The sequence below is a fragment of the Caretta caretta genome, chromosome 9 (assembly GCF_965140235.1).
Source record: "Caretta caretta isolate rCarCar2 chromosome 9, rCarCar1.hap1, whole genome shotgun sequence".
NCBI classification, from domain to species: Eukaryota; Metazoa; Chordata; order Testudines; family Cheloniidae; genus Caretta; species Caretta caretta.
Window position 1 is genome coordinate 135070 of NC_134214.1, and position 26578 is coordinate 161647.

Genomic DNA, 26578 nt, shown 5'->3' on the forward strand with positions numbered 1-26578 from the left:
ACTGTGGTAGCCGGCATCACAGGATATTTTCGTTCCAGATGTGCTAAAGATTCATATGTCCCTTCATGCTTCAACCACCATTCCAGCAGACATGCATCCATGCTGATGACGGTTCTGCTCAATAACAATTCAAAGCAGTATGGACACATGTTCATTTTCATTATCTGAGTCAGATGCCACCAGAGGAAGGTTGATTTTCTTTTTTGGTGGTTTGGGTTCTGTAGTTTCTGCATCGGAGGGTTGCTCTTTTAAGACTTCGGCAAGCATGCTCCACACCTTGTCCCTCTCAGATTTTGGAAGGTACTTCAGATTCTTAAACCTTCGGTTGAGTGCTGTAGCTATCTTTAGAAATTTCACGTTGGTACCTTCTTTGTGTTTTGTCAAATCTGCAGTGCAAGTGTTCTTAAAAAGAACAACATGTGCTGGGTCATCATCTGAGACTGCTATAACATGATGTGGCAGAATGTGGGTAAAACAGAGCCAGGAGACATACAATTCTCCCCCAAGGAGTTCAGTCACAAATTTAATTAACTCATTATTTTTTAATGAGCATCATCAGCATGGAAGCATGTCCTCTAGAATGGTGGCCGAAGCATGAAGGGGCATACGAATGTTTGCACGTAAATACCTTGCTATGCTGGCTACAAAATTCCCATGCGAATGCCTGTTCTCACTTTCTGGTGACACTGTGACTAAGAAGAGCATTATCTCCTGTAAATGTAAACAAACTTGTTTGTCTTAGCGATTGGCTGAACAAAAAGTAGGACTGAGTGGACTTGCAGGCTCTAAAATTTTACATTGTTTTATTTTTGAATGCAGTTATGTAACACACAATAAAAACCCAACATTTGTAAGTTGCACTTTCACAACAAAGAGATTGCACTACAGTACTTGAATGAGGTGAATTGAAAAATACTATTTCTTTTGTTTATCCTTTTTACAGTGCAAATATTTGTAATAAAAATAATATACACTTTGATTTCAATTACAACACAGAATACAATATATATGAAAATGTAGAAAAACATCCAAAATATTTAATAAATCTCAATTGGTATTCTATTGTTTAACAGTGTGATTAAAACTCCGATTAATTGAGATAATTTCTTTTAATTGTGATTAATTTTTTGAGTTAATTGCGTGAGTTAATTGCGATTAATCAACAGCCCTAGAATAAATTTTCAAGCACTGAAGGAATAAACCTGCTAACAGAACATAATGTAGTGGAACCAAACAGTAGGACAAATCCTGCCATTCTTACTTAATCTTTATTCAAGCAAAAGGCCCACCAAAACAATGAGAACCCATCCCATTAGTTTGCCTAAAGGACAGCAGAATTTGGAGCTGTATGTTTCACATGTTTCTGGCTACGTATGATACTTAACTGACTGAAATGTGGGCACTCAGCATATCAAAATTATACAAAACAAACCCTAAGTGGTCCAGGAAAAAGAAAAGGAGGAGAAGCTGTAAATGAGGGAGTCTTTTCAGGCAACAATACCAATTTACCAGACTAAAACCCCTCCCACTCATATGGGCAAGATGGGTCTACTTTTCATGCAGTTTGCAATGAAGCTCTGCTGGTCCAAATTGCAGTTTGGGGATTTTTAATATGAGTTTGTGGTTCAACACAGAGGCTACAATCATTAATGTGGAGAAGGAAGACTGTCGTGACAGGTGCTCAGGTACCACTGAGAGGGGCATGCTGCAAGAATCAAGATAGAATAGGAAAGAAACCATGAGATCTCATCACCAGTCAGTGTACATTTCAGGACTTGGGAACTACTGATGTAGTTAACACAACACAAATCGGCACATTTGTGCTGCCCCACTTGCAAGTATTGTGCATTCTCAGGGCAGTGCAAGGAGGTTTCATGCCCTAGGCGAAACTTCTACCTTGCGCTGCCCCCCCTGCAGCAGCTCCCTGCCCCACCCCTACCCGCCACCCCCTTCCATGGCCCGGGCAGCCCCCCCTGCGGCAGCTCCCCGCTGCCCTCTCCCTCGGCCCGGGGAGCCCCTCCTGCGGCAGCTCCCCACCGCCCCCTCCCTCTGCCCGGGGAGCCCCCCCTGTGGCAGCTCCCCGCCGCCCCCTCCCTCGGCCCGGGGAGCCCCCGCTGCGGCAGCTCCCCACCCCAGCTCACCTCCACTCTGCCTCCTCCCCGAGCACGCCGCCACTTTTCCCTCCTCCCAGGCTTGCGGCACCAATCAGCTGTTTGGCGCGCAAGCCTGGGAGGGAGAGAAGCAGAGCGGAGTGGTGCCCGCCAACCCCCCCCCCCGTTACTTGCTGCAGGAGGCCCTCCCCGCTCCCTCCTGCCCCAGCTCATCTCCGCCCCCAACCACTTGGCACCCCAGGCAACCGCCTAGTTCACCTAGTGGTTGCACCGGCCCTGTGCATTCTGTCTCAGGGCCAGGGATAGATTACAATTAAACGGAGCATCAGTCTAATATTCAAGGGTCCTGTCTCTTTGGTCTCCCTCTGGTCTTTGTACTGAGCTCAGTGATCAGCATTCTGCTTTCTATGCACACCCTGTGGAAGAGGAGCCACGTCCTGATCAGTTCGCTCAGCACAGCGAGCTCCTATACCATGGTAGGTGGATCCTTGAAGCAGTGTTTCATGGTCCCAAATTCAGAGTGGTCTCCTCTCCCACTGCAGTGTGATGTTTGGGTCTTCATGCTCCAAGGATTCTCCAAAAGGTCAGGATGCAAACATGAATTCAAACAAAATAAAGGTGGTCTCTCTTGTAAGAGCACCTCTACTTGTGATTACAGAGGCAAATCCAAAGGCCCAACTTACTGCTGAGATCGCAGCTCAAGCCTTGCATGGCATGCATATATTCGTCACCCAGCCAAGCCTGGTAGTTCTGATTTGTGATTTGAACCAATTCTGTGGTGGTGTCTTTGAAGAGAAGATTCTTTGCATTGTAAGCAGCAGAATCAAACATCTGAAATCTTTGCTGTAACATTAAGGAAAGAGAAAGTGTCTATAAGGCAAACACACCTTTATCTAATGCTTGGTCTATACTTAAAAAGTTAGATTGACATGGCTCCCTTAGTGAGGTGTGTTTAAAAAAACATACCCCTGACTGACATAGCTCTACTGACCGAAACCCCAGAGGAGATGCAGCTATGTTGATTGGCAATGCTTCCATTGATACAGCTACTGCTGTTCGGGGAGGTGGCATCTTTACACTGATGGTAAAACTTCTTCTGTTGGCATAGGCTGCATCTACACTATGGGGTTATACCTGCATAGGTACGCCAACATGGCTATACTGATATAATCTTTGTATTATAGACATAGGTCCTGTCTACACAACTGCAGCACAGCTACCAGGCTGCTACTATATTACTGTAGTGCCACAGAGTAGATAGTTCCTACATCAATGGAAGAGGTTTTTCCACTGATGTAGGTAATCCATCTCTCTGAGAAGCAGTAGCCCAGTTGATGGAAGAATCTTTCCGTCAATCTAGCTGCATCTACACCAGGGGTTAGGTCAAACTAACTATGGGGCTTAGGGTGCAAAATTTTTCACAGCCCTGAACGAGTTGCTAAGTCAAACTACGTTGTAGGTGTACACCAGGCCATAGCCTAAGTAATGTTTAAGTCTGGGGTGAAAAGATCCATGTAGTTGGAAATCTTGGCATTAAGGGCACTATCTCACTTGTACCTTCCCAAGCCATAAACAGTTGCCCCTCAAGAAGTTCAAGCCTTTTTCAGTCTCTTCATATCTGGGGGCAAAGATAGTGGTGTGAGACCACCAGCCACATTTTGTGGCTGAAATCCATCTTTAGGCCCGATCTTCCTAGCTGCTGAGTGCCCTCCACTCCCATTTAATTCTCACTGAGCTGAAGGTGGTCAGCATCCCACAGGATCAAGCCCAGTGGGTGGAAGGGCAACTAAAAAAACAGTACAACAGACACCAAAAAACGTAATCCACCTGCCCCTGCTTAAGCATCTGGAAGATGAGTGACCCATCGGTGTCAGGTCTGACAACAACAGCATGAGCTGGGACTCGGGCCAGGTGGCATTTCCTCCAGTCTGTAACCTCAGCTGTGCTGCCATCGCGGCAGAGAAGTTGGAAGTCCCTGGAGTGAAGCTCTTGGGCCCATGAGGAAGGAGTCTGGCCTGAAATCAAATAGAACACAGTTATGATACAGCTTTCAGAATCACACTGATGGACAAAGAGCTGCTGATGCATCTGTCTCCCTCTGACCCTGCTCTACACATCCAGCCACACTATTTCTAAGGTACCTAATCATATGAGCAGCAATTCTCCATTACATTCTGCCTGATTTTCCCAACAGCTGCATAAAGCAGGAGGAAAGCTGGCTTAACTGGCTACCCGAGAATTCCCCCTGTCTAAGGGTGCTCTCTAAGAGGTGAAAAACCACCAGAGCAGCTGTAGGCCACCCTATCACCTCGTATTCCCCAATGTATGGTTGGGGGGAAATATATTATGGTAGAAGCTATTCCTTTGGCTTCAGATATAACCCTATGAGACTGTAGGCAGTTAAACATAAATTAGAACAGCGTTCAGGCAGCTCTGAATTATGCTGGGGACCACAGCAGTGCTGAGATGGTCCTAAAATCCAGGGGCCACAAGGGTGGCCCAGAACAAACTTTTACACCCATGCACCCTGGTGTCCTGCACTAAATGGAGCTCCACTGGACTTAAAAATCAGGACCTTGATATCTAAGTGGTATATACTCACAGGTATACTCAATAAGTGCCATGGGTATAAGGGAGGTTGCATTGATTAGTGGTACTACAAACTAAGTTCCCTTCTGCCTGTTTCTGCAGAGATTCCTGCGTAGAGAGGAGCCTAAGCCACAGTTATTTGTATTCAACTTTTAAAATATACCAAAGACCAAGACTGTTTGGATCCAGGATTTTGGTTCAGGTCAATCTCTGCTTCTAGACTGCAATTAAAGATCCCACTTTACTTTTTGCTGAAATCGCCAGTTGATTTGAAAATGTCTGACTTGGGGGCATTTTTCTTTCCCTTGTGTTCACACAGTGTTCTGGCTTTATTGCTTTATTCCTTGCATCAGAATAAATTCTGAACATATGACATCACTCTGATTGTTGGGGTCACCAGACTTGCAATGCTTTAGAGACTACAGCTGGACTTTCAGTTGAGAGATTAACCCTTACATTACTCACCATCTGTGTTTTCAGACACTGTGCTGTGCTTCACGAAGGCGACATCTCCAGCTCCTTCAGCCAAACACCTACCATAAATCAGACTATATTTATACACTATTAATCGTAAGTATGGAATACTGCTTGGTGACAACAGTAGGCCTGTGCAGTGCAATGTACCCAAAGACCACCAGTAGGAAGATGCTGAACTATGCTATTTTTATGCTGTGTGTAAGGATCAAGGCAGAGGCTAATGCAGGGGTGGGCAAACTAGGGCCCACGGGCCAGATCCGGACTGTCAGGGCTTTGGATCCGGCCTGCGGGACTGCCAGCCCCATGCTGCTCCCGGAAGTGGCTGGCACCATGTCCCTGTGGCCCCTGAAGGAGGGGGGGACAGAGGGCTCTGTGCGCTGTCTCGCCTGCAGGCACCTCCCACCCCCGCAGCTCCCATTGGCTGGGAACAGGGAGCCGCGGGCAGTGGGAACTTCGGGGGAGGTACCCACAGGCGAGGGCAGTGCACAGAGCCCTCTGCCCCCCACCTCTCCCAGGGACTTGGTGCCGGCCACTTCCGGAAGCCTTAGCCCCGCTGCGCACCACTGCCATCCTGGAGCCACTCAAGGTAAGCAGTGCCAGGCCGGAGCCTGCACCCCAACCCCCTGCCCTGAGCCTCCTCCTGCACTCTGCACCCCCTCCTGCATCCCAACCCCCTGCCCTGAGCCCCCTCCCACACTCCGCACCCCCTCCTGCACCCCAACCTCCTGCCCCAGCCCTACATTCATGGCGCTGCATGCAATTTTTCCACCCAGATTGGCCCTCGGGCCAAAATGTTTGCCCACCCTGGACTAATGGCTAGTAGGGCAGGTGATGACAATGCTTGGTGCTATACAAGAGATACATATCAAATGATTTCCTGAAAAGTCTACAGTCTCGGACAGACACAAGGCGCATTGGAAAATCTGGAATGAGGTGTCACTGTTTAAAATAAAATTATACAGATTTTTAAATTTGTGACATCTGTGGGGGCCTAGTCCAGGCCACGGGGATTGGGAAGGTTGGACACCCACACACACACGCACACACAGAAGAGAATAAGGCATGCACAGAGGAGTGAGAAAAATAGAGGAAGGAGGTATTGAAGTTGGCATTGGCAAAGTGGAGGAGGAGGGGAGCACAATAAGAGATAAGAGAACTAATTGCACTTGAAATGGGAAGCTTCAGATTTACCAAATAGCTGGCTAAGCCCAATGTTCAGGTGTGAAAACTGTCAGGGTCCATCAGTTCTTGCTAAGATGGCATCAAATCCAAGCATGTTAAGCACTTACGGATCTGTGCTCAGGTGAATATCAAGATTTATTTTCCCATGAGGTGAATATTGATGAAGACAAAAGTAACATCAATGGGATTTCCATGCACAAAACAAGTTATGTGAGCTAGAGTTTGTATAGAAGAACAGATATGCCTTTGGCCTTAGTATCTAGTGAAATTATTTTAAGATTACCTCAAATTATAAATTCACTTAGTTTTATGTTTTAACAGATTTTCTACTAGCATTATTCATTGGCTCTCTGGAATTCTGCTGAAAGTCAATTGGGGGTCAGATATCTTGCCAATTGGCACAGCATACACAGACAAATGTTAAAAATTAAACACCAAGACTTTACCTGAAAGCCCCGCTGTAGTCATAATATTGCTCTTTTGAATTTCTTTCACATTTGTTCTGCCCAGATGCATCCCCTTTACAGAGCTGACAGAGGGATTTTGGGTAATTTACATTATTGGCTCCAGGAACACAGCTTGCACTGAAATATTCACTAACAGCTATAAGTAAAATTAAGGTAACAATATTTTAGCAACTAAAACCAAAACCAAAAATGGCAAAAACACATTTTAACAAACCTTAATTATACATTTCTATACATTAAAAAAGTGATAATAGCTTCTATGTATAAACTGTTTTTAAAAGCCAGCAAATACAGTAGGCTAAATTCTGATCTGAGCTGCTTCAGGTCAATTCTCAGTTAGAATGAGCAACAAAAGAAGGGGGAAAAAATCAGCTAGAATCATAGAATCATAGAATCATAGAATATAAGGGTTGGAAGGGACCCCAGAAGGTCATCTAGTCCAACCCCCTGCTCGAAGCAGGACCAATTCCCAGTTAAATCATCCCAGCCAGGGCTTTGTCAAGCCTGACCTTAAAAACCTCTAAGGAAGGAGATTCTACCACCTCCCTAGGTAACGCATTCCAGTGTTTCACCACCCTCTTAGTGAAAAAGTTTTTCCTAATATCCAATCTAAACCTCCCCCACTGCAGCTTGAGACCATTACTCCTCGTTCTGTCATCTGATACCATTGAGAACAGTCTAGAGCCATCCTCTTTGTAACCCCCTTTCAGGTAGTTGAAAGCAGCTATCAAATCCCCCCTCATTCTTCTCTTCTGGAGGCTAAACAATCCCAGCTCCCTCAGCCTCTCCTCATAACTCATGTGTTCCAGACCCCTAATCATTTTTGTTGCCCTTCGCTGGACTCTCTCCAATTTATCCACATCCTTCTTGAAGTGTGGGGCCCAAAACTGGACACAGTACTCCAGATGAGGCCTCACCAATGTCGAATAGAGGGGAACGATCACGTCCCTCGATCTGCTCGCTATGCCCCTACTTATACATCCCAAAATGCCATTGGCCTTCTTGGCAACAAGGGCACACTGCTGACTCATATCCAGCTTCTCGTCCACTGTCACCCCTAGGTCCTTTTCCGCAGAACTGCTGCCTAGCCATTCGGTCCCTAGTCTGTAGCTATGCATTGGGTTCTTCCGTCCTAAGTGCAGGACCCTGCACTTATCCTTGTTGAACCTCATCAGATTTCTTTTGGCCCAATCCTCCAATTTGTCTAGGTCCCTCTGTATCCTATCCCTCCCCTCCAGCGTATCTACCACTCCTCCCAGTTTAGTATCATCCGCAAAGAAGCCAAGGTTCTTGTCCCTGTGAGTGCTTCCGCTATCCAGGAAGCCCATATTCATGCCAGTGGTCAGTGACAGGGACTCTCTGGAAAGCAGGTTACATCCCAGCAGCCCTTACCTTTTGGAACATTGCATCCCATCACTGACATGCGACCACTATCAATGAGGTAGCCAACAGGAACATTCCAGCCAACTGTTCTGTTGATGCCTGTGTGGCATGACCTTACACCCTTCAAACTGTTGATGCTAATGAAGGATTTTTTTCTGACAACAGCCACTGCATAGTATGAAGTGCCAATTTCTGCATAGGAACAAAAAGGGATCAAAATTAAACTAATGTAGAAGCAGTATTACGATAAGAGACATTGACCTGACACCTTTTCATAATCTTCCACATCCATATTCAAAGGGCACAAAGCTCACACCCCTGGTATGACGCCACTGACCTCAGTAATAAATTCTGCCTGTTGTTTCTTCCTTGTGTAAATGTTTTTGTAAATAAAGCCATATTTAGACTTTAATTTGTAAAAGAAATGCCCCATAATTACCTTCTAATTTAATAATTTTTATTTTATAGCATCAGAGCCCATTAGCACCAAGAGTATGAAGGGGCAAACATTATTTTCACCAGTTTATGGCTGATGTGATTCACAAATTCATAAAGCTTAATGCCACAATGGACCATTAGATCATCTAATTCGACTCCTGTGTATCACTGGCCATTACATTTCATCCAGTTACTTTTATATTGAGCCAAATAATTTGTGTTTGACTAAAGATAACTTGCATTTGACTGAAGCATACCTTCCAGAAAAGCATCCAGTCTTGATCTGAAGACATCAAGGAGAATCCACCACTTCCCTTTGTAGTTTGGTTAATCATGCACACTGTTAAAACTTTGTGCCTAATTTCTAATCTGAAATGTACCTTTTTGTGAATCTTAATCTGGAAAACTCCTGAATGCTAACTGCACAAGTCCCATTAACTTACTCTCTGAGGACTTCAGGATGTCACCTATGGCTTGTCTACACTCACAGTTCTCTTCACGTTTCTCTCCCAACACCCAGCTGCACTAGCAGTTCCACCAGTGGTATTGATGGCAATGGGGGGAGCACTAGTGTAGACCAACTAGCTACCGTTTAACCAGCATCATTAAAGAGCTGCTTTTAGCTGGGTCAGAGGAAATGGAGGTTAAAATGCTGGTGGACTACCTACACTAGTACTTCCATCATGTTATCACTTGGATGGCTGCATCCGTGACAATGGGAAAATTGAAGGAAAATGCTAATGTCTGAGTTCCCTCTTAGTGAAATAGGGTCAGAAGGTCAGATTTTACAGGCTGTACTGATGTTAGTCCCGCTAAATGCCAGGAGAATGATCCTGCTTCCATTGAAATAAATGGCAAACCTCATGTTGACTTTAATGGGAGCAGGATCAGGCCCTGTGGGACTGTTCACGTGAGTGACACATCTAAGACTGGGCCCAAGCATTCTTTCATTAACATATATTAACTTATTTGTTCATTTTTGCGTAGTGTTTGGAATATAGAAAGCACTAATGGCTAAGTATAATTAATATAACCAGCTTCGGATTAATACTGGACCCGTGCCCAGGGGCTCTGGCCAATTTGGGCGCCCCTATAGGAGCACCAGAACCTGTGTAGAAGTGTTGGGGGAGGGCTCTCCGGCGCCAGAACTGTGGCTCTGCCCCCTGCTCCTCCTTTTTCCCCTGAGGCCCCACCCTCTGGCCAGGCCAGAAGCCAGAGGCAGGCCATGGTAATAGCCACCCAGGGAGCCTGTGCTGGTATGGGGAGCTCCAGACCCTCCACCTGCCCTGGGTGGGCAGGGGAAGAGTGCCCAAGAGCAGCCCCTGGCTCATGTCTCTGCCCCTCGGGCCATTCCACCCAGGGCAGGTGGAGAGTCTGGGGCTCCCCACAGTGGCCCGGGCTCCCTGGGTGGCTCTTACCATGGCCTGGCTCCAGCTTCTGACCCAGCCAGGGCCTCAGGGGGAAAAGGAAGAGCAGGGGGCAGGGGCAGCCCATCCATATAGGCAAACTAGGCGGTCGTCTAGGGTGCCAAGTTAAATGGGGCACCAAATTCGAGGAAAAAAATCAAATTTAAAAAAAAAGAAAAAGATGAAAATAAAATAAAACAACAAAGATGTCATTATTTCAATTCCTGTGCACGTATGGTGGAAATATGAATTATAATTCTGAGAATTTTTTAATATGTCAAATCTTTTATTTACTGCAAAATAAATAATATTTTAGCAATTTTTTTTTATTTAGGGTTAAGATTACCCTCTCCACAATTTTGATAAGCAATAACTCAGCCACAAAGAAACACATTCGCCAGCGGCAAAAGCTGCAATGCTAGTGACACCTAACTCGAATATACATCAAGGCTGCATAGCCGGAAATTCATGTATAGCAGAGATATTGCGAGTTGATACATGTCAAACGGTCATTTGAACACACGTCGCAGGTAGATGGTTAAGAATCGAGCAAATACTGTGGAAAATTGTGTTTCTTGGTGCCAAAGAATAAAGAATAACATCTTTCAGCATTATAAATCCAAAATGTGAGTATCTTTAAGCATTATTAAACCTTAGCGTTTTTATTGGGCTCTATAATTATGAACTTTTCTTTGTTATAACTGGTTCACATGTAATAAATAAGGTCCATAACAGAAAAGTAACAGCATTAACGCTTAACAGACTACAAAAGTGATGACGTCACACTCCAAGCGAGTAACCGTGAGGAAGCGGATTACTTTCCAAACAACCGGTGTTGGGTTATAACAGGGGTGGTCAACCCGTGGCTCCAGAGCCACGTGCGGCTCTTCAGAAGTTAATCTGCAGCTCCTGGTATAGGCACCGACACCGGGACTGGAGCTACAGGTGCCAACTTTCCAATGTGCTGGGGGGGGGGGGGAGGGGAAACGGTGCCCATTGTTCAACCCCTGGCTCTGCCACAGGCCCTGCCCCCACTCCACCCCTTCCCGCCTCCTTCCTGAGCCTCCCATGTCCTCTCTCCTCCCCCTCCCCGCAGAGTCTCCTGCATGCCATGAAACAGCTGATCAGGAGGTGTGGGGAGGGAGGGGGAGGCGCAGATCGGCAGGACTGCTGGTGGGTGGAAGGCGCTGGGAGCGGCCGGGGGGAGGGAAGTGGAGCTGATGGGGGCTGCTGATGTATCACTGTGGCTCCTTGGAAATGTACATTGGTAAATTCTGCCTCCTTCTCGGGCTCAGGTTGGCCACCCCTGGGTTATAACGTCAAAAAAGGTTATTTTGTTTCCATGTAAATGCTGTAACTAACTGTTTTAATAGGTAATTGAGTGCATGTTACTAATCACTGAAACTTTAAGCAGTAAAAAGATGTGTTGGGATGGCTGCAAAGTGGTTTAAATCACCAACCATGTGGTGGGTGTGTCAGCCATCCTTAATGCGATAATGCTTGCAGTCGGGATCACAGTACATAACAATATTCAAATGCCCCTTAGCAGAAAGAGGAAAAAGAAAACCCTCAGGAGCTCAGTATTGTAAATGAAAGGCTGAGAAGGAAAAGGACTAAGCAAAACTGCCGGGATCCTTCCTGAAATATCTTCTCTTTAATCCAAATAAAGATGGAAGCAGTTCACAGCATCCAGATTAAGAAACTGTACTTGGAGAGGTGGTTAGCTCACATCTGTGTGGAAGCAGTCTAGAACATCAAGATAAAGGTATATTACTTAGAGATGAGGGTAGCTCATATCCACAAAAATGGAGTTTGGAAACTCAAGATGATCATAGAGTATCAGGGTTGGAAGGGACCTCAGGAGGCCATCTAGTCTAATCCCCTGCTCAAAGCAGGACCAATCCCCAACTAAATCATCCCAGCCAGGGCTTTGTCAAGCCTGACTTTAAAAACTTCTAAGGAAGGAGATTCCTCCACCTCCCTAGGTAACGCATTCCAGTGTTTCACCACCCTCCTAGTGAAAAAGGTTTTCCTAATATCCAACCTAAACCTCCCCCACTGCAACTTGAGACCATTACTCCTTGTTCTGTCATCTGCTACCACTGAGAACAGTCTAGATCCATCCTCTCTGGAACCCCCTTTCAGGTAGTTGAAAGCAGCTATCAAATCCCCCCTCATTCTTCTCTTCCACAGACTAAACAATCCCAGTTCCCTCAGCCTCTTCTCATAAGTCATGTGTTCCAGTCCCCTAATCATTTTTGTTGCCCTCCGCTGGACTCTTTCCAATTTTTCTACATCCTTCTTGTAGTGTGGGGCCCAAAACTGGACACAGTACTCCAGATGAGGCCTCACCAATGTTGAATAGAGGGGAATGATCACGTCCCTCGATCTGCTGGCAATGCCCCTACTTATACAGCCCAAAATGCAATTGACCTTCTTGGCAACAACAGCACACTGTTGATTCATATCCAGCTTCTCGTCCACTGTAACCCCAAGGTCCTTTTCTGCAGAACTGCTGCCTAGCCATTTGGTCCCTAGTCTGTAGCGGTGCATGGGATTCTTCCGTCCTAAGTGCAGGACTGTGCACTTGTCCTTGTTGAACCTCATCAGATTTCTTTTGGCCCTATCCTCTAATTTGTTTAGGTCCCTCTGTATCCTATCCCTACCATCCAGCGTATCTACCTCTCCTCCCAGTTAGTGTCATCTGCAAACGTGCTGAGGGTGCAATCCACACCATCCTCCAGATCATTAATGACAGGTTTCAGAGTAACAGCCGTGTTAGTCTGTATTCGCAAAAAGAAAAGGAGTACTTGTGGCACCTTAGAGACTAACCAATTTATTTGAGCATGAGATTTCGTGAGCTATGCATCCGATGAAGTGAGCTGTAGCTCACGAAAGCTCATGCTCAAATAAATTGGTTAGTCTCTAAGGTGCCACAAGTACTCCTTTTCTTTTTGCAGATCATTAATGAAGATATTGAACAAAATCATGGAAACTTACTTCTAGACGAAGCCAGCTCACAGCACCAGGCTGATATGGAAGTGGAGAAAATTTATTCACCTTCAGAGAGACATGCAGAAATTGAAGTAAATGAAGTAGAAGGAACAAAGGATGAGGAAGTTACGAACAAATTACAGTATGGGGACCCAGGTTCATGGCCCAGATGTAATGACAGTGTGCGGCAAATTCTCATGGAACATGAACCTGAACAAGTTCATGAATTTCCCTTTCCTAAGGATGGAAATAAAAGAAAATTCTCTGCTCAGTATTACAAGACGAAACTCATTAATGGGGAAGAAATTAATCAAAACTGGTTACAATATTCAGTGCTGAAGGACTCTGTGTTTTGCTTTTGCTGCAAGTTGTTTAGAAATCAAGCAACTGGTACATCACTTACTGAAAATGGTTTGAAGGACTGGGAAAACATATCTTCAATTCTCTCTTCACATGAAAGAAGTACAGAACATTTGGAATGTTTTCAAAATTGGAAAGAACTTGAATTACGATTGAAAAAAGGAAAAACTATTGATGAAGAAAATTTAGGTGTGATCAAGGAAAAAGAAGAATATTGGCAACAAATATTAGAGCGACTGATTACTTTAGTGAGAGTTCTTGGTGGGCAAAATTTAGCATTTCGCAGCCGCGGTAGAAATGAAAAATTATATGCTCCAGGTAATGGAAACTTTTTAAAATTTGTTGAATACCTAGCTTTGTTTGATCCAGTCATGAAGGAGCAGCTACGTAAAATAACTGATCATGAAACACAGGTTCATTACTTAGGAAAAAATAAGCAGAATGAACTGATTCAAATCCTAGCAAATGCCATTAAAAAGAAAATTGTAAAAGCTGCCCATTCTGCAAAATACTTTTCAATAATACTGGGCTGTACACCAGATGTGAGTCATGTTGAAGAAGTGACAATGATCATTCGTTTTGTGGATATGGAAAAGTCTGAAGATAATGCTGAAGTGCTCATAAAGAAACACTTTTGGGGTTTCGTACCACTGAAGGAGACGACTGGTGCATTTATGACTGAAACTATTCTACAAGCGCTTGAAACAATGTCATTATCTGTTGAAAACTTACGTGGCCAATGCTATGATAATAGGAGTAATATGAAGGGTAAAGACAATGGTGTGCAAAGGAGAATGATGGAAATCAATCCTAGGGCCTTTTTTGTTCCTTGCAGTGCACATTCTCTGAATTTGGTTGTCAATGATGCTGCTAGATGCTGTTTGGAGGCAAGCAGTTTCTCTGACCTGGTGAAACATGTTTGTGTGTTTTTCTCAGGCTCAACACGCTGTTGGGAGATTCCCTCCCCTCCCCCTCCTCAGACGTTCTTGTTAAACCCTGGATTTGTGCTGGAAATAGCCTACCTTGATTATCATACACATTGTAAGGAGAGTGGTCACTTTAGATAAGCTATTACCAGCAGGAGAGAGGGTTTGTGTGTGGGGGGATGGGGGGGTGAGAAAACCTGGATTTGTGCTGGAAATGGCCCAGCTTGATTATCATACACATTGTAAGGAGAGTGATCACTTTAGATAAGCTATTACCAGCAGGAGAGTAGGGTGGGAGGAGGTATTTTTTCATGCTTTGTGTGTATATAAAAAGATCTTCTACACTTTCCACAGTATGCATCCGATGAAGTGAGCTGTAGCTCACAAAAGCTTATGCTCAAATAAATTGGTTAGTCTCTAAGGTGCCACAAGTACTCCTTTTCTTTTTGTGAATACAGACTAACACGGCTGTTACTCTGACACCTGACTCACCATGTGAATTCTCTGTGAAACCACTTAGTCAGACAAGATGGGAGAGTCACATTAATGCTTTGAAGCCTCTTTGCTATGAATTTGGAAACATTTATGATGCCCTAATTGAAATTTCTGATGATACTACCTTTACTGGATCATCTGGCAATACGGCACATCCAGATGCAGAAGCTCTTGCAAATGGCCTTTCCAAGTTCAAATTTGTGACTTCACTCATTTTGTGGTATAATATCCTTTTTCTGATTAACCTCACTAGGAAATGTATGTTCAGGAAATGTATGTTCAGGAAAAAAAACAGAACCTGAACATACATTCTGCAGTTCAAAAACTGCAACAAATTAAAAATATTCTGGAGGAATTCAGAAGTGATGAAGGGTTCGAAAGAACACTGGCAGATTCTCTCGAGCTTGCTGAAGAAATAGACCTTCTGACAGAATTTGAACCAGAGCCAGTTCGCATGCGGCAAAAGAAACAGCAGTTTTTGTATGAAGGCCGAGACACACTCATTCAGAACCCAAAACAGGTTCAAAGTGAATTTCTACTTTGCAGTCCTTGATACTGCTATTTACTCGGTTAACGAAATATTTCAACAGATGCAGCAGCTAGAGTCAGTATTTGGCTTTTCTATCCACAGCTTGCAAAAGAAAACAGCAAAACAGATATGAGAACTTTGTATAAAACTGGAGTCAGCACTGACTCATGAAAATTCAAAAGACATTGATGCTACAGATTTGTGTAGTGAGCTTCAGGCTTTTTCAGGACGACTTAAGAAACATTACACTCCTGAAGAAGTACTGAGGTTTGTTTGTGCAAAAAAATGCACAGTTTTCCAAACATTTTTATAGCTCTACGCATTCCTTTAACTTCGCCAGTTTCCGTAGCTAGTGGGGAACTAGGTGGACTCCTCCTGAAGGTTGAGACAGCAGACTGGACTTCTACATAGAGTGCTTCCGCCAATGTGCATGGGCTGAAATTGTGGAAAAGCAGCATCACTTGCCCCACAACCTCAGCCATGCAGAACACAATGCCATCCACAGCCTCAGAAACAACTCTGACATCATAATCAAAAAGGCTGACAAAGGAGGTGCTGTTGTCATCATGAATAGGTCGGAATATGAACAAGAGGCTGCTCGGCAGCTCTCCAACACCACTTTCTACAAGCCATTACCCTCTGATCCCACTGAGAGTTACCAAAAGAAACTACAGCATTTGCTCAAGAAACTCCCTGAAAAAGCACAAGATCAAATCCGCACAGACACACCCCTGTAACCCCAACCTGGTATATGCTATCTACTACCCAAGATCCATAAACCTGGAAATCCTGGGCGCCCCATCATCTCAGGTATTGGCACCCTGACAGCAGGATTGTCTGGCTATGTAGACTCCCTCCTCAGGCCCTACGCTACCAGCACTCCCAGCTACTTTCGAGACACCACTGACTTCTTGAGGAAACTACAATCCATTGGTGATCTTCCTGATGACACCATCCTGGCCACTATGGATGTAGAAGCCCTCTACACCAACATTCCACACAAAGATGGACTACAAGCCGTCAAGAACACTATCCCCAATAATGTCACGGCAAACCTGGTGGCTGAACTTTGTGACTTTGTCCTCACCCATAACTGTCTCACATTTGGGGACAATGTATACCTTCAAATCAGCGGCACTGCTATGGGTACCCGCATGGCCCCGCAGTATGCCAACATTTTTATGGCTGACTTAGAACAACGCTTCCTCAGCTCTCGTCCCCTAACGCCCGTACTCTACTTGCGCTATATTGATGACATCTTCATCATCTGGACCCATGGAAAAGAAGCCCTTGAGGAATTCCACCATGATTTCAACAATTTCCAACCCACCATCAACCTCAGCCTGGACCAGTCCACACAAGAGATCTGCTTCCTGGACACTACAGTGCTAATAAGATATGGTCACATAAACACCACCCTATACCGGAAACCTACTGACCGCTATTCCTATCTACATGCCTCCAGCTTTCACCCTGACCACACCACACGATCCATTGTCTACAGCCAAGCTATATGATACAACCGCATTTGCTCCAACCCCTCAGACAGAGACAAACACCTACAAGATCTCTATCAAGCATTCTTACAACTACAATACCCACCTGCGGAAGTGAAGAAACAGATTGATAGAGCCAGAAGAGTTCCCAGAAGTCACCTACTACAGGACAGGCCCAACAAAGAAAATAACAGAACGCCACTAGCCGTCACCTTCAGCCCCCAACTAAAACCCCTCCAACGCATTATCAAGGATCTACAACCTATCCTGAAGGATGACCCAACACTCTCACAAATCTTGGGAGACAGGCCAGTCCTTGCCTGCAGACAGCCCCCCTCAACCTGAAGCGAATACTCACCAGCAACCACATACCACACAACAGAACCACTAACCCAGGAACCTATCCTTACAACAAAGCCCGTTGCCAACTGTGCCCACATATCTATTCAGGGGACACCATCACAGGGCCTAATAACAACAGCCACACTATCAGAGGCTCGTTCACCTGCACATCCACCAATGTGATATATGCCATCATGTGCCAGCAATGCCCCTCTGCCATGTACATTGGTCAAACTGGACAGTCTCTACGTAAAAGAATAAATGGACACAAATCAGATGTCAAGAATTATAACATTCATAAACCAGTCGGAGAACACTTCAATCTCTCTGGTCACGCGATTACAGACATGAAAGTTGCGATATTACAACAGAAAAACTTCAAATCCAGACTCCAGCGAGAGACTGCTGAATTGGAATTCATTTGCAAATTGGATACAATTAACCTAGGCTTGAATAGAGACTGGGAGTGGCAAAGTCATTATGCAAGGTAACCTATTTCCCCTTGTTTTCCTTATCCCCTCTCCCCCTCAGATGTTCTTGTTAAACCCTGGATTTGTGCTGGAAATGGCCCACCTTAATTATCATACACATTGTAAGGAGAGTGATCACTTTAGATAAGCTATTATCAACAGGAGAGTGGGTGTTTTGGGGGAGGGTATGGGGGGGGGGGGAGAAAACCTGATTTGTCCTGGAAATGGCCCACCTTGATTATCATACACAATGTAAGGAGAGTTATCACTTTACTTAAGCTCAGGTTTCAGAGGAACAGCCGTGTTAGTCTGTATTCACAAAAAGAAAAGGAGTACTTGTGGCACCTTAGAGACTAACCAATTTATTTGAGCATGAGCTTTCGTGAGCTACAGCTCACTTCATCAGATGTTTACCGTGGAAACTGCAGCAGACTTTATATACACACAGAGAACAGTGGGGTGGGAGGAGGTATTGTTTCATATTCTCTGTGTGTATATAAAGTCTGCTGCAGTTTCCACGGTAAACATCTGATGAAGTGAGCTGTAGCTCACGAAAGCTCATGCTCAAATAAATTGGTTAGTCTCTAAGGTGCCACAAGTACTCCTTTTCTTTTTACTTAAGCTATTACCAGCAAGAGAGTGGGGTGGGGGGAGAGAAAACCTTTTGTAGTGATAAACACCATTTTTTCATGATTTGTGTGTATAAAAACAAACATCTTCTGTATTTTCCACAGTATGCATCCGATGAAGTGAGCTGTAGCTCACGAAAGCTTATGCTCAAATAAATTGGTTAGTCTCTAAGGAGCCACAAGTACTGCTTTTTGCGAATACAGACTAACACGGCTGTTACTCTGAAACCTAGTGGGGATCGTAGCTTCTCAAAGTTAAAATTGATAAAAACATATCTGCGTTCAACAATGGTGCAGGAGAGACTTGTTGGACTTGCCAAAATGTCAATAGAGCATGAAATAGCTGGAAAACTGGATCTAAAAGAACCAGCTAGTGAATGAATTTTCAAAGCTTAAAGCAAGAAAAGTGATGTTTTAAGAGCACAGAGTGTTTTTTATTTGGAGTGTTTTGTAAATACAGGTTAAAATTCATTGAAGAGTTTTCTTATTTCTTTCTGTATTGGATGTGGTGGTAATGGCAGTTAAAGCAGGATAGCGTAATGGATGATTTTGGATTTGTAATAATAAAAATTATAATTAACATTTTAAATGCATTTTTATTTGAAATCGGACTGAAATATCATCTTGCTGTCATGTACAAATCTGATTTGAAAATTTCATGTCTCTATTTTATCTGATCTCAGAAACATTGGTTGGACGGATGGACAAACCAAATAACTAAGCCTCTGTTTAAAAAAAAACAAAAAACACTTAAAAACAATAAAAGGAAAAAAGGTTTCCCAATTTACCGAAAACCTCAGCCTAGATCTGCCCTTGGAGTTTGGAGGTGGGGGGGAGGGGGGAGTGCGATAGCATGGTTCACCTAGAGCGCCAGTTGCTGGCAGCTAGTCTAGGGCCACCCCTGGCAGGGGGCGGGGCTGTGACCCACCTCAGCCTTTCACCACCACTGGGAAGAGACTGGCGCCACTAGCAGGGGCTTCACTTCACTGCAGGAGAGCTGATCACCTCACCACAAAGTGCAGCCCCTCCTACCATCACTCCACATCTTCATCCACGTTAAAAAATGGGGGGGCATGGTCCCTCTTCCCCCTCCAGTTCTAGTGCCCCTGATTGTGTGGAGCCCAAATGTTCTTTGTGCTCAGGGCCCGAAAACATCTTAATCCACCTCCGCATATAACAAATCATGTTGTAGGGATGGGGAGCCAGACATAGGAGAGACTAGACTTGAGGAAAGACACATTTTTAATGGAATTTGTAAAAAGCCCTTTGACAACGTCTAGGTACCTGGGAGGAGTGTGGAGAATAGGGGGCAAATAAATTAATAGATTTTAAGACCAGAAGGGTCCCTTGTGATCATTTCCTATAACCGCCTGGATAATATAGGCCATAGGACTTCCCTGAATTAATTCCTGCTTCATGTCCAATAGCTGTGGTTGAATTACAGCATGTCTTTTAGAAAAGCATCCAATCTTGATTTTAAAATTGCCAGTGATGGACAATCCAGTACAACCCTTAATGAATTGTTCAGATGGTTAATTGCCCTGCCTGTTAAAAATGTGCATCTTATTTCTTGTCTGAATTTGTCTATCTTCAATTTCTAGACATTGAAACTTGTTATAACTTTGTCCGCTAGATTGATAAATTTCTGTTTGCACTTAGGTGCTTGTAGACTGTGATCAAATCACCCCTCAACTTTCCCTTTGATAAGATAAATAGATTAAGCTCCTGGAGTTTCTAATTACAAGGTGTGTTCCGATCTAATAATCATTCTAATGGCTCTTCTCTGAATCACTCCAATTTTTCAATATCCTTTTTCAAGAGTTTACACCAGACCTGGACACAGTTTTTTAGTAGTTGGGGGCATCAGTGCCAAATAGAGAAGTAATATAACTTCCCTACCCCTCCTCTATATTGCCTTGTTCAGACATCACATAGACCTTTTGGCCCCAGCATCACACTGGGAGTTCAGGTTCAGCTTATTATTCAGTGTGACCCCCAAGTCTTTTTCAGAGTCACTGCTTCCCAGGATGAACAAGTGTCGGACTCTTTTTCAGCCTCTTATAATTTCATAGTGTTTAAGTCCAGAAAGGACAATTAGATCATCTATTCTGATCTCATGTATATCGAAGGTCATAATTTTTCAACCAGCTATCCCTATATTAAGAACAGAAACATTAGTTAAACTAAAGTATTTCAGTCCTCAGGAAAGGTAAACTGTGTGCCACATGGATAGAATGGGACAGACCAAAGTGTCCCCAATGTACAAGACCCCTGCAATGGCAGGAAATTGATTAGGTGAGATATACCCAAGTGATCCCAGCAGATGAACGTATTAAGTAAAATGACTTAAAAAAACCCTAGCCCCCCTCCCCACACATTTCACCCAATTCTCAGGAATCTCTGGATCCTATATCTGGGCATTTTCCGTTCCTCTCTGGCTTAAGGAAATGAGGTGATGGGTTGTTTTAGGAAAAAATACAGTTTCTCCTTTGATGAAAGGACAAGGTTTCCTTTCCCTTAGATATCATCATATTGTGATCTTCCTTAATTTATTATCATTAATTACATTGCTGTAGCACCCAAAATATTCTCGGCACTGCATAAACAGGTAGGAAGACACAGTCCTCACCCCAGAGATTACACAGTACACCTTATTAATTCTTTTGTGTATATATACCTTGATCATATACTTCTCCAACCACAGGTTTCAGATTATGTTCCTTTCCAGCTTGATAAATGGTGCCACCATCCAATGTCACTGCATCTGCCAAATTGTTCTGTGTAAAAACAAAGTCAGAATTTATATTTCATCACAGTTATTAACATCCCTTCACCAGCTGAGGGCAGAGCCTTCATAAATTCAATAAACCCTTTATGTACATAGTAGATATTAATCTCTAGCTGCCAGGGTTCTCTCTCATAGTCTTCTATGGCAATCAGATTATTAATATACTGACAGAGAATATGTGTCACCAAAAATTTGTATAGTCAGATTTGGGTCTTTAATTTAAAAACAGTGGTGAGGCGATTCCTACTGCTGCTGAATAGCACAGGACTGTGGTGACCCCCATGGTTTGTGTACTCCTCATTTTCAGAAAGGTCCCTGCATTTTGCCAGTGTGCCTCCCACCCCTAAGTATCTGTGAGTGAGTTTGTGGCCCCACCATTTTTGATCAGTTGGGCCCACTTTTAGCTTTCCATTCACCTCTAGGTAATCCTCTCAAACTGGAAGGTAGGGATAAGGATAAGGGACCATATTTTTAAGTTAACGAGCTGAGCACTTTTGTGGCAACATTTTGTAGGGATCAAAAATACTGATACCAAAGACAACTGTGCTTTATTTTAAAAAAAAAAAAAAGTATGCTGGTATAAAATGTAAAAAAAAAAAACAAAAAAAAAACGTCAGCAGAGACCTGGGTATAGTTCTTGGAGAGGAGGGTTTTTCCCCTCGTAACTTTGTATCTGAATGAGTTCACCGTGAAACTTGGAACAAGTGCCATTCATATTCACTTCAAAGAAAACAACAGCTCAGAGTGTCTGCACTCATTTAATTTTTCTCTTCACTCCAAACACTGTTTATCATACTGAACATTCGTTCCATTAGACTGTTTGTTCCTAATAAACAACAAATTTTACTTAGTATAGAAATACTCTTGAACAAATACTTTGGAGTTTGACTAATGAAATAAAAAACTGAGACGTTGTATCTGCCCTAAAGATGATCTTGGACCATTAGGACTTCATATGAAAAACCGGCACTGCCTAGAAAAATACCAGGACATATGCTTCCTTTAGAGAGGGAGGTTTTCTGCTATGGGTTTGGGGTAGGGTTGCCAACTTAATGACTGAACAAAACCGAACACCCTTGCCCCATCCTGCTCCCTCCCTCCCTTGCTGTCTCCCACCCTCACTCACTCACACATTTTCACCGGGCTGGAGAGGGTCCCTTTTTGACTGGGTGTTCGGTTGAAAATTGGACACCTGGAAACCCTAGTCTGGGGCTAAGCACCAATGGATAGACTAATCACTGTGTACGTCAAGGAAATTATGTTACCAATCAGCTAAGAATATACATTCTCTGTCTGATAACAGTTATAGGGCCAATGTCCTCAGTGATTAGTCTATTTTATATCTCAAGCAAGTTTGGTTAATGCCTATAGTACTTGTGACCTAAGATGAAGTAAAAGAGGAAGTAGGAGGAGCAAGAGGTTCTGTTATGGCAGATTGTGTTTGGCCTGATGGTGGAGCAGAGACACCTTAAATTTTATCAGTGCCCTATATGCAGTCGTTTCAAGAGCCCTGATTTCTGGGGCTCAACCCACAACTTGCACTTGTTGCTACATTTTTATTCACTCTACAGTTTGGCCATTATCAGCTGAGATGTTTATGTATATGCTGTACCCCCAGGAAGCTCATCCAAGGATATTTTTATTTGCTGTATTCTGAAACTTTTTATCAGCCCTAATTTCTTTTCTGACCCAGATTATATCCACATAATAAATGCTGGTTGCAGTACTGCCTTATGTATTGTTGATGTCAGTGATACTTTTGTGGGAGACATCTAGGGAAAAACATCCATGGAAGTATTTCACATCGGGGTTTTGATAAATATATTAGCAGGGCACTACTTTATCATGTTTACTGTTTTCAGAGAAACCCTGTCTGTCTGTCACACGGTATTTGTAAAGTTCCCATCACAGTATCTATCTGCCCACTCTCAATGCTGATTCTGTTTTAGTTGGATATTAGTTAGGAACAAAAGGATGGAGCATTTAGCAAATGCTTTTGAAATAGCTTAGGCTATTGATGGAAATTATGTTGTACTTTACCCTTAGTATGAAGCATGTTGGTGGAACTAAGTCCAGGTAACGTGGCACTATAAAACAGCAGACCTCTATCCACAACCCTTACCTACAACACTAGCCCTTCCCTCCCCTCCTCAGAGAGCAGAGTTCAGTATATCTGCAGGCTCAGAGATCACATGCAGTCCTATATGTAGCACAGCAATGAGCAAATGTTTAGTAGATCATTAGCACAGGGAAAAAAAAGAAAGAAAAAAAAAAAACCAGCCTCAAGGACAGAGCTGCGCCTGAGGCATAACTGTGCTAAGTTTCCTTGTATCAAAAAGCTATCTATTTGTGTCAACTCTCTGCAGGATTCTGAGTTGATCCAGTAAGCAGGAGGGAAACTTCTGAGTTGATCCAGTAAACAGGAGGTTTAGTTGTGCTCTGAGCATGTTTACCAGATTGTGAATCATGCCAGGGTTTAGGCACGGATTAGGTGCTAAACTGCCTGGCAATGCAGGATTTAGGCAGCTCAGCTTCCAAACTTTAGGTAACTAGCTAATTTAGTCACCTACAGGGTCTGCAGGAGAATGGTACTCGAGGGGAACCAGCATGGGGGCTGAGTGCTCTATACTGGAGAGGGGGAAAGACTTAAAGGCAGCCCAGACAGATGATGAGAACAGGGCCCAGAAGGCAGACTGAAGAAAAGCCCATGAAACGTGGAAGACCTTTTTGTTTGTTGAGACTTTTTTAGTTGGTTTGTGACGTGGCTGGAGGGCCAACCCCCATCTCCAGCACTGGCCCATACTTGTGGAGTTTATTAAGGAGTCCAGAGAAGTTGAGGCACGGTGCTGCAGAGCCACCTCTGGCCCCAAAGGGGTGCTTGGGAGATGGCTGACCCTGTCACATGGCAGTTAGATGCCTAAATCTCCCTTGTGAATACCACCCCAAGAGAATTAGATCTGCTGAGCTTAATTTGTGGAAACTTCACATCTCAGTGTATGAACCTGGGGTAGTCTGCTTCCTAAATCTTTTCTCTATCAGATACCACAATGTCACAGCTCTGCGATTACTCTGGTTTATTGTTGCTCCAGATAAGTGGAAATAACGAATGCCATGAAGAGGGTATCTACATACCAACCCAGAACCTGATACGCTCAATCTCATATCATGATCCTTCTCAGCTCGGTTGTTGTAGCCTTTGTGTTGGAAGTGCAAAGGAATTGCTAGACCACTGCAGTTTGTGTTTATCCATCTGCAACAAAATCTCTTAGAAATTGCATGACAGAATTTTTTTCCCTGGGCATGTGCTGATCGGGATCCACTTGGGTTATTACATTCAGCACATGAGTTAGATCTTGCATTCTTTTCCCCTTGCATCACAGAAGCAGCTGCATTTTATTGCTGGGTAAAGTGTCTTCTATTTTTATAAGATCAAATCCCAAGGTTCTTCTTTCAATTTTAGTCAGCCCCAGGAATTTGAGTATGGTTTTAGTAAAATTTGAGTAGGCTTCAAGATTTAGCTCAGGATTAATATTTTGCATTTATTTAGCAGCTTGCATATCAGGATATCAAAAAAAATTATAAGCATGTATTAATTAAGCCTCACTATGTGGTAAGGAAGTATAATTATCCCTCTTCTGCAGATGGGGCACAGAAATGACCTGCTCCCTCCCAAGGACACAAATAATGTATGTGAATGAAGTATTATCTGTTCCACTGAGGCTGAGCAATATGACCAAGCCCTCTGGACTAACCCCCATTAATGCTGCCTACCAAGCCTTTTTGCTGTTTGTGCATATACATGTACTGTAGGGTATTAATAACACTTAGCTCTACTCTAGCACTTTCTCTGTTCCTAGTGCTTTACGCATATTTATTAATTGACCGAGAGAAGCAAGGCACGACACTCAACTTGATGGCATTTCTCTGTCTGATAACTTCTGAACACCAAAGCTAATCAATGCCAAAATTTCAGGGAATGTTCTAGGCATCAAAAGGCAGACATCTATTGATTTTTGTTGAAAATCTGAAAACTCAAAGATAGACAGAGACAAGCTCAGCTCCCCACACAGCAACAGCAGCTCCTCCTCACTCAGGGTACTACATGGCACCCTGGACACTTCCACCTCTGCGCAGGAAGGAATCAGGCCAACCCTGTGGAGAAATATACTTCATTGCTTATGACAGGTTTCAGAGTAACAGCCGTGTTAGTCTGTATTCGCAAAAAGAAAAGGAGTACTTGTGGCACCTTAGAGACTAACCAATTTATTTGAGCATAAGCTTTCGTGAGCTACAGCTCACTTCATCGGATGCATACTACATGCCTCCAGCTTTCATACCACAGGATTGTGTGGTGTGGTTGGGGTGAAAGCTGGAGGCATGTAGTATGCATCCGATGAAGTGAGCTGTAGCTCACGAAAGCTTATGCTCAAATAAATTGGTTAGTCTCTAAGGTGCCACAAGTACTCCTTTTCATTGCTTATGTAAGCTGAGCTGTAGATCCCTGCTTCATCTTTACACACACCCATGGCTCCAGGTTTCTGCTTCCCCCTCCCTGACCCCCATTCCATTCCAGGTCCCTGCTTCCCCACTCCACACAACTTCCCTTCCCTCTGGGTCCCTTCTTCTTCTTCACTTCCATTCCCCCACTTTCCAGATCCCTGCTTCCCAAATCAGTCACCCCACCCCAACCCTTCCCCCCCCTCACCTTCCGGGTCTCTGATTTCTCTTCCCTACTCTGCTGTCCCTACCCCCACTTTCCTCCCCAAATCCTCCCTCTAATGCTTTCAGTTGGGGATGGGTGGAACCAGGGACCCAAACAGGGGTGGGCATACAGTATGGAGAGGAAAGCAAGGGCCCAAAAGGAAAGGGAAGCAGGGACCTGGAATTGGGGGGAATTCAGCTTAGCCTATAAAAGCAATGAAGTGTGTGACCCTCTAGAAAAAAGGACACATACACACACAGAACCCGTGGCATAGAGGGAAAATGGGGGGCACACAGAGTTCCTGGCATGGGGGGGGGGGCTGGAGGAATGAGACGAGAGAGGTTGCAGGAAGTCCCTGAAATGGAGCGGGGTGGGAAGGTGGCACACACAGAGCTTTGGGGGGAGAATGGAGGGATACAAGAAGCTCATGTTGTGCACAATGAGCTCTGCTGACAGAAGCAACAAAGATTACAACCCTCTAGTTAAATTTCACAGCAACCTTATGTGGTAAGTAGTTAGAATTATCCCTGTTTTACAGATAAGGATGCTGAGGCAGAGAGGTTAAGTGACATGTCTGTAGCCACAGAGGCAGTCTATGCCAGAATTAAAGATTTCCTAATTTCCAATACTGTGGTTCTAAGCTCTTGCCCCTTCACTACCCCTCCACAACTACCTTCCAAGGAGGGTGTTATACAATTGCCTGAATTAGAGGATCTTTCTTTTAAAGGGAAGATTTAAGGTTCTTGTTCATATCCCCAGTGACTGGGTCACAAAATTTCTGTCTGAACAGAAAA

General features: G+C 44.0%; 1 protein-coding gene across 2 annotated transcripts in view; it reads right to left on the reverse strand.

Moving 5' to 3' along the window:
• The window catches only part of MELTF (melanotransferrin), a 79505-nt gene that overhangs the window by 41611 nt on the left and 11316 nt on the right, over nucleotides 1-26578 (reverse strand). For both annotated transcript variants that reach the window (XR_007358497.2, XM_048864475.2), the window contains exons 3-8: nucleotides 20972-21071; nucleotides 8219-8401; nucleotides 6806-6962; nucleotides 5166-5233; nucleotides 3939-4126; nucleotides 2795-2954 (exon numbers count right to left, since the gene is read on the reverse strand). Coding sequence is in view for 1 of the 2 variants with exons in the window: in XM_048864475.2 (XP_048720432.1) it covers nucleotides 2795-2954; nucleotides 3939-4126; nucleotides 5166-5233; nucleotides 6806-6962; nucleotides 8219-8401; nucleotides 20972-21071 (856 nt within the window). In the remaining variant the exon portion in view is untranslated. The remainder of the gene's footprint in view (nucleotides 1-2794; nucleotides 2955-3938; nucleotides 4127-5165; nucleotides 5234-6805; nucleotides 6963-8218; nucleotides 8402-20971; nucleotides 21072-26578) is intronic.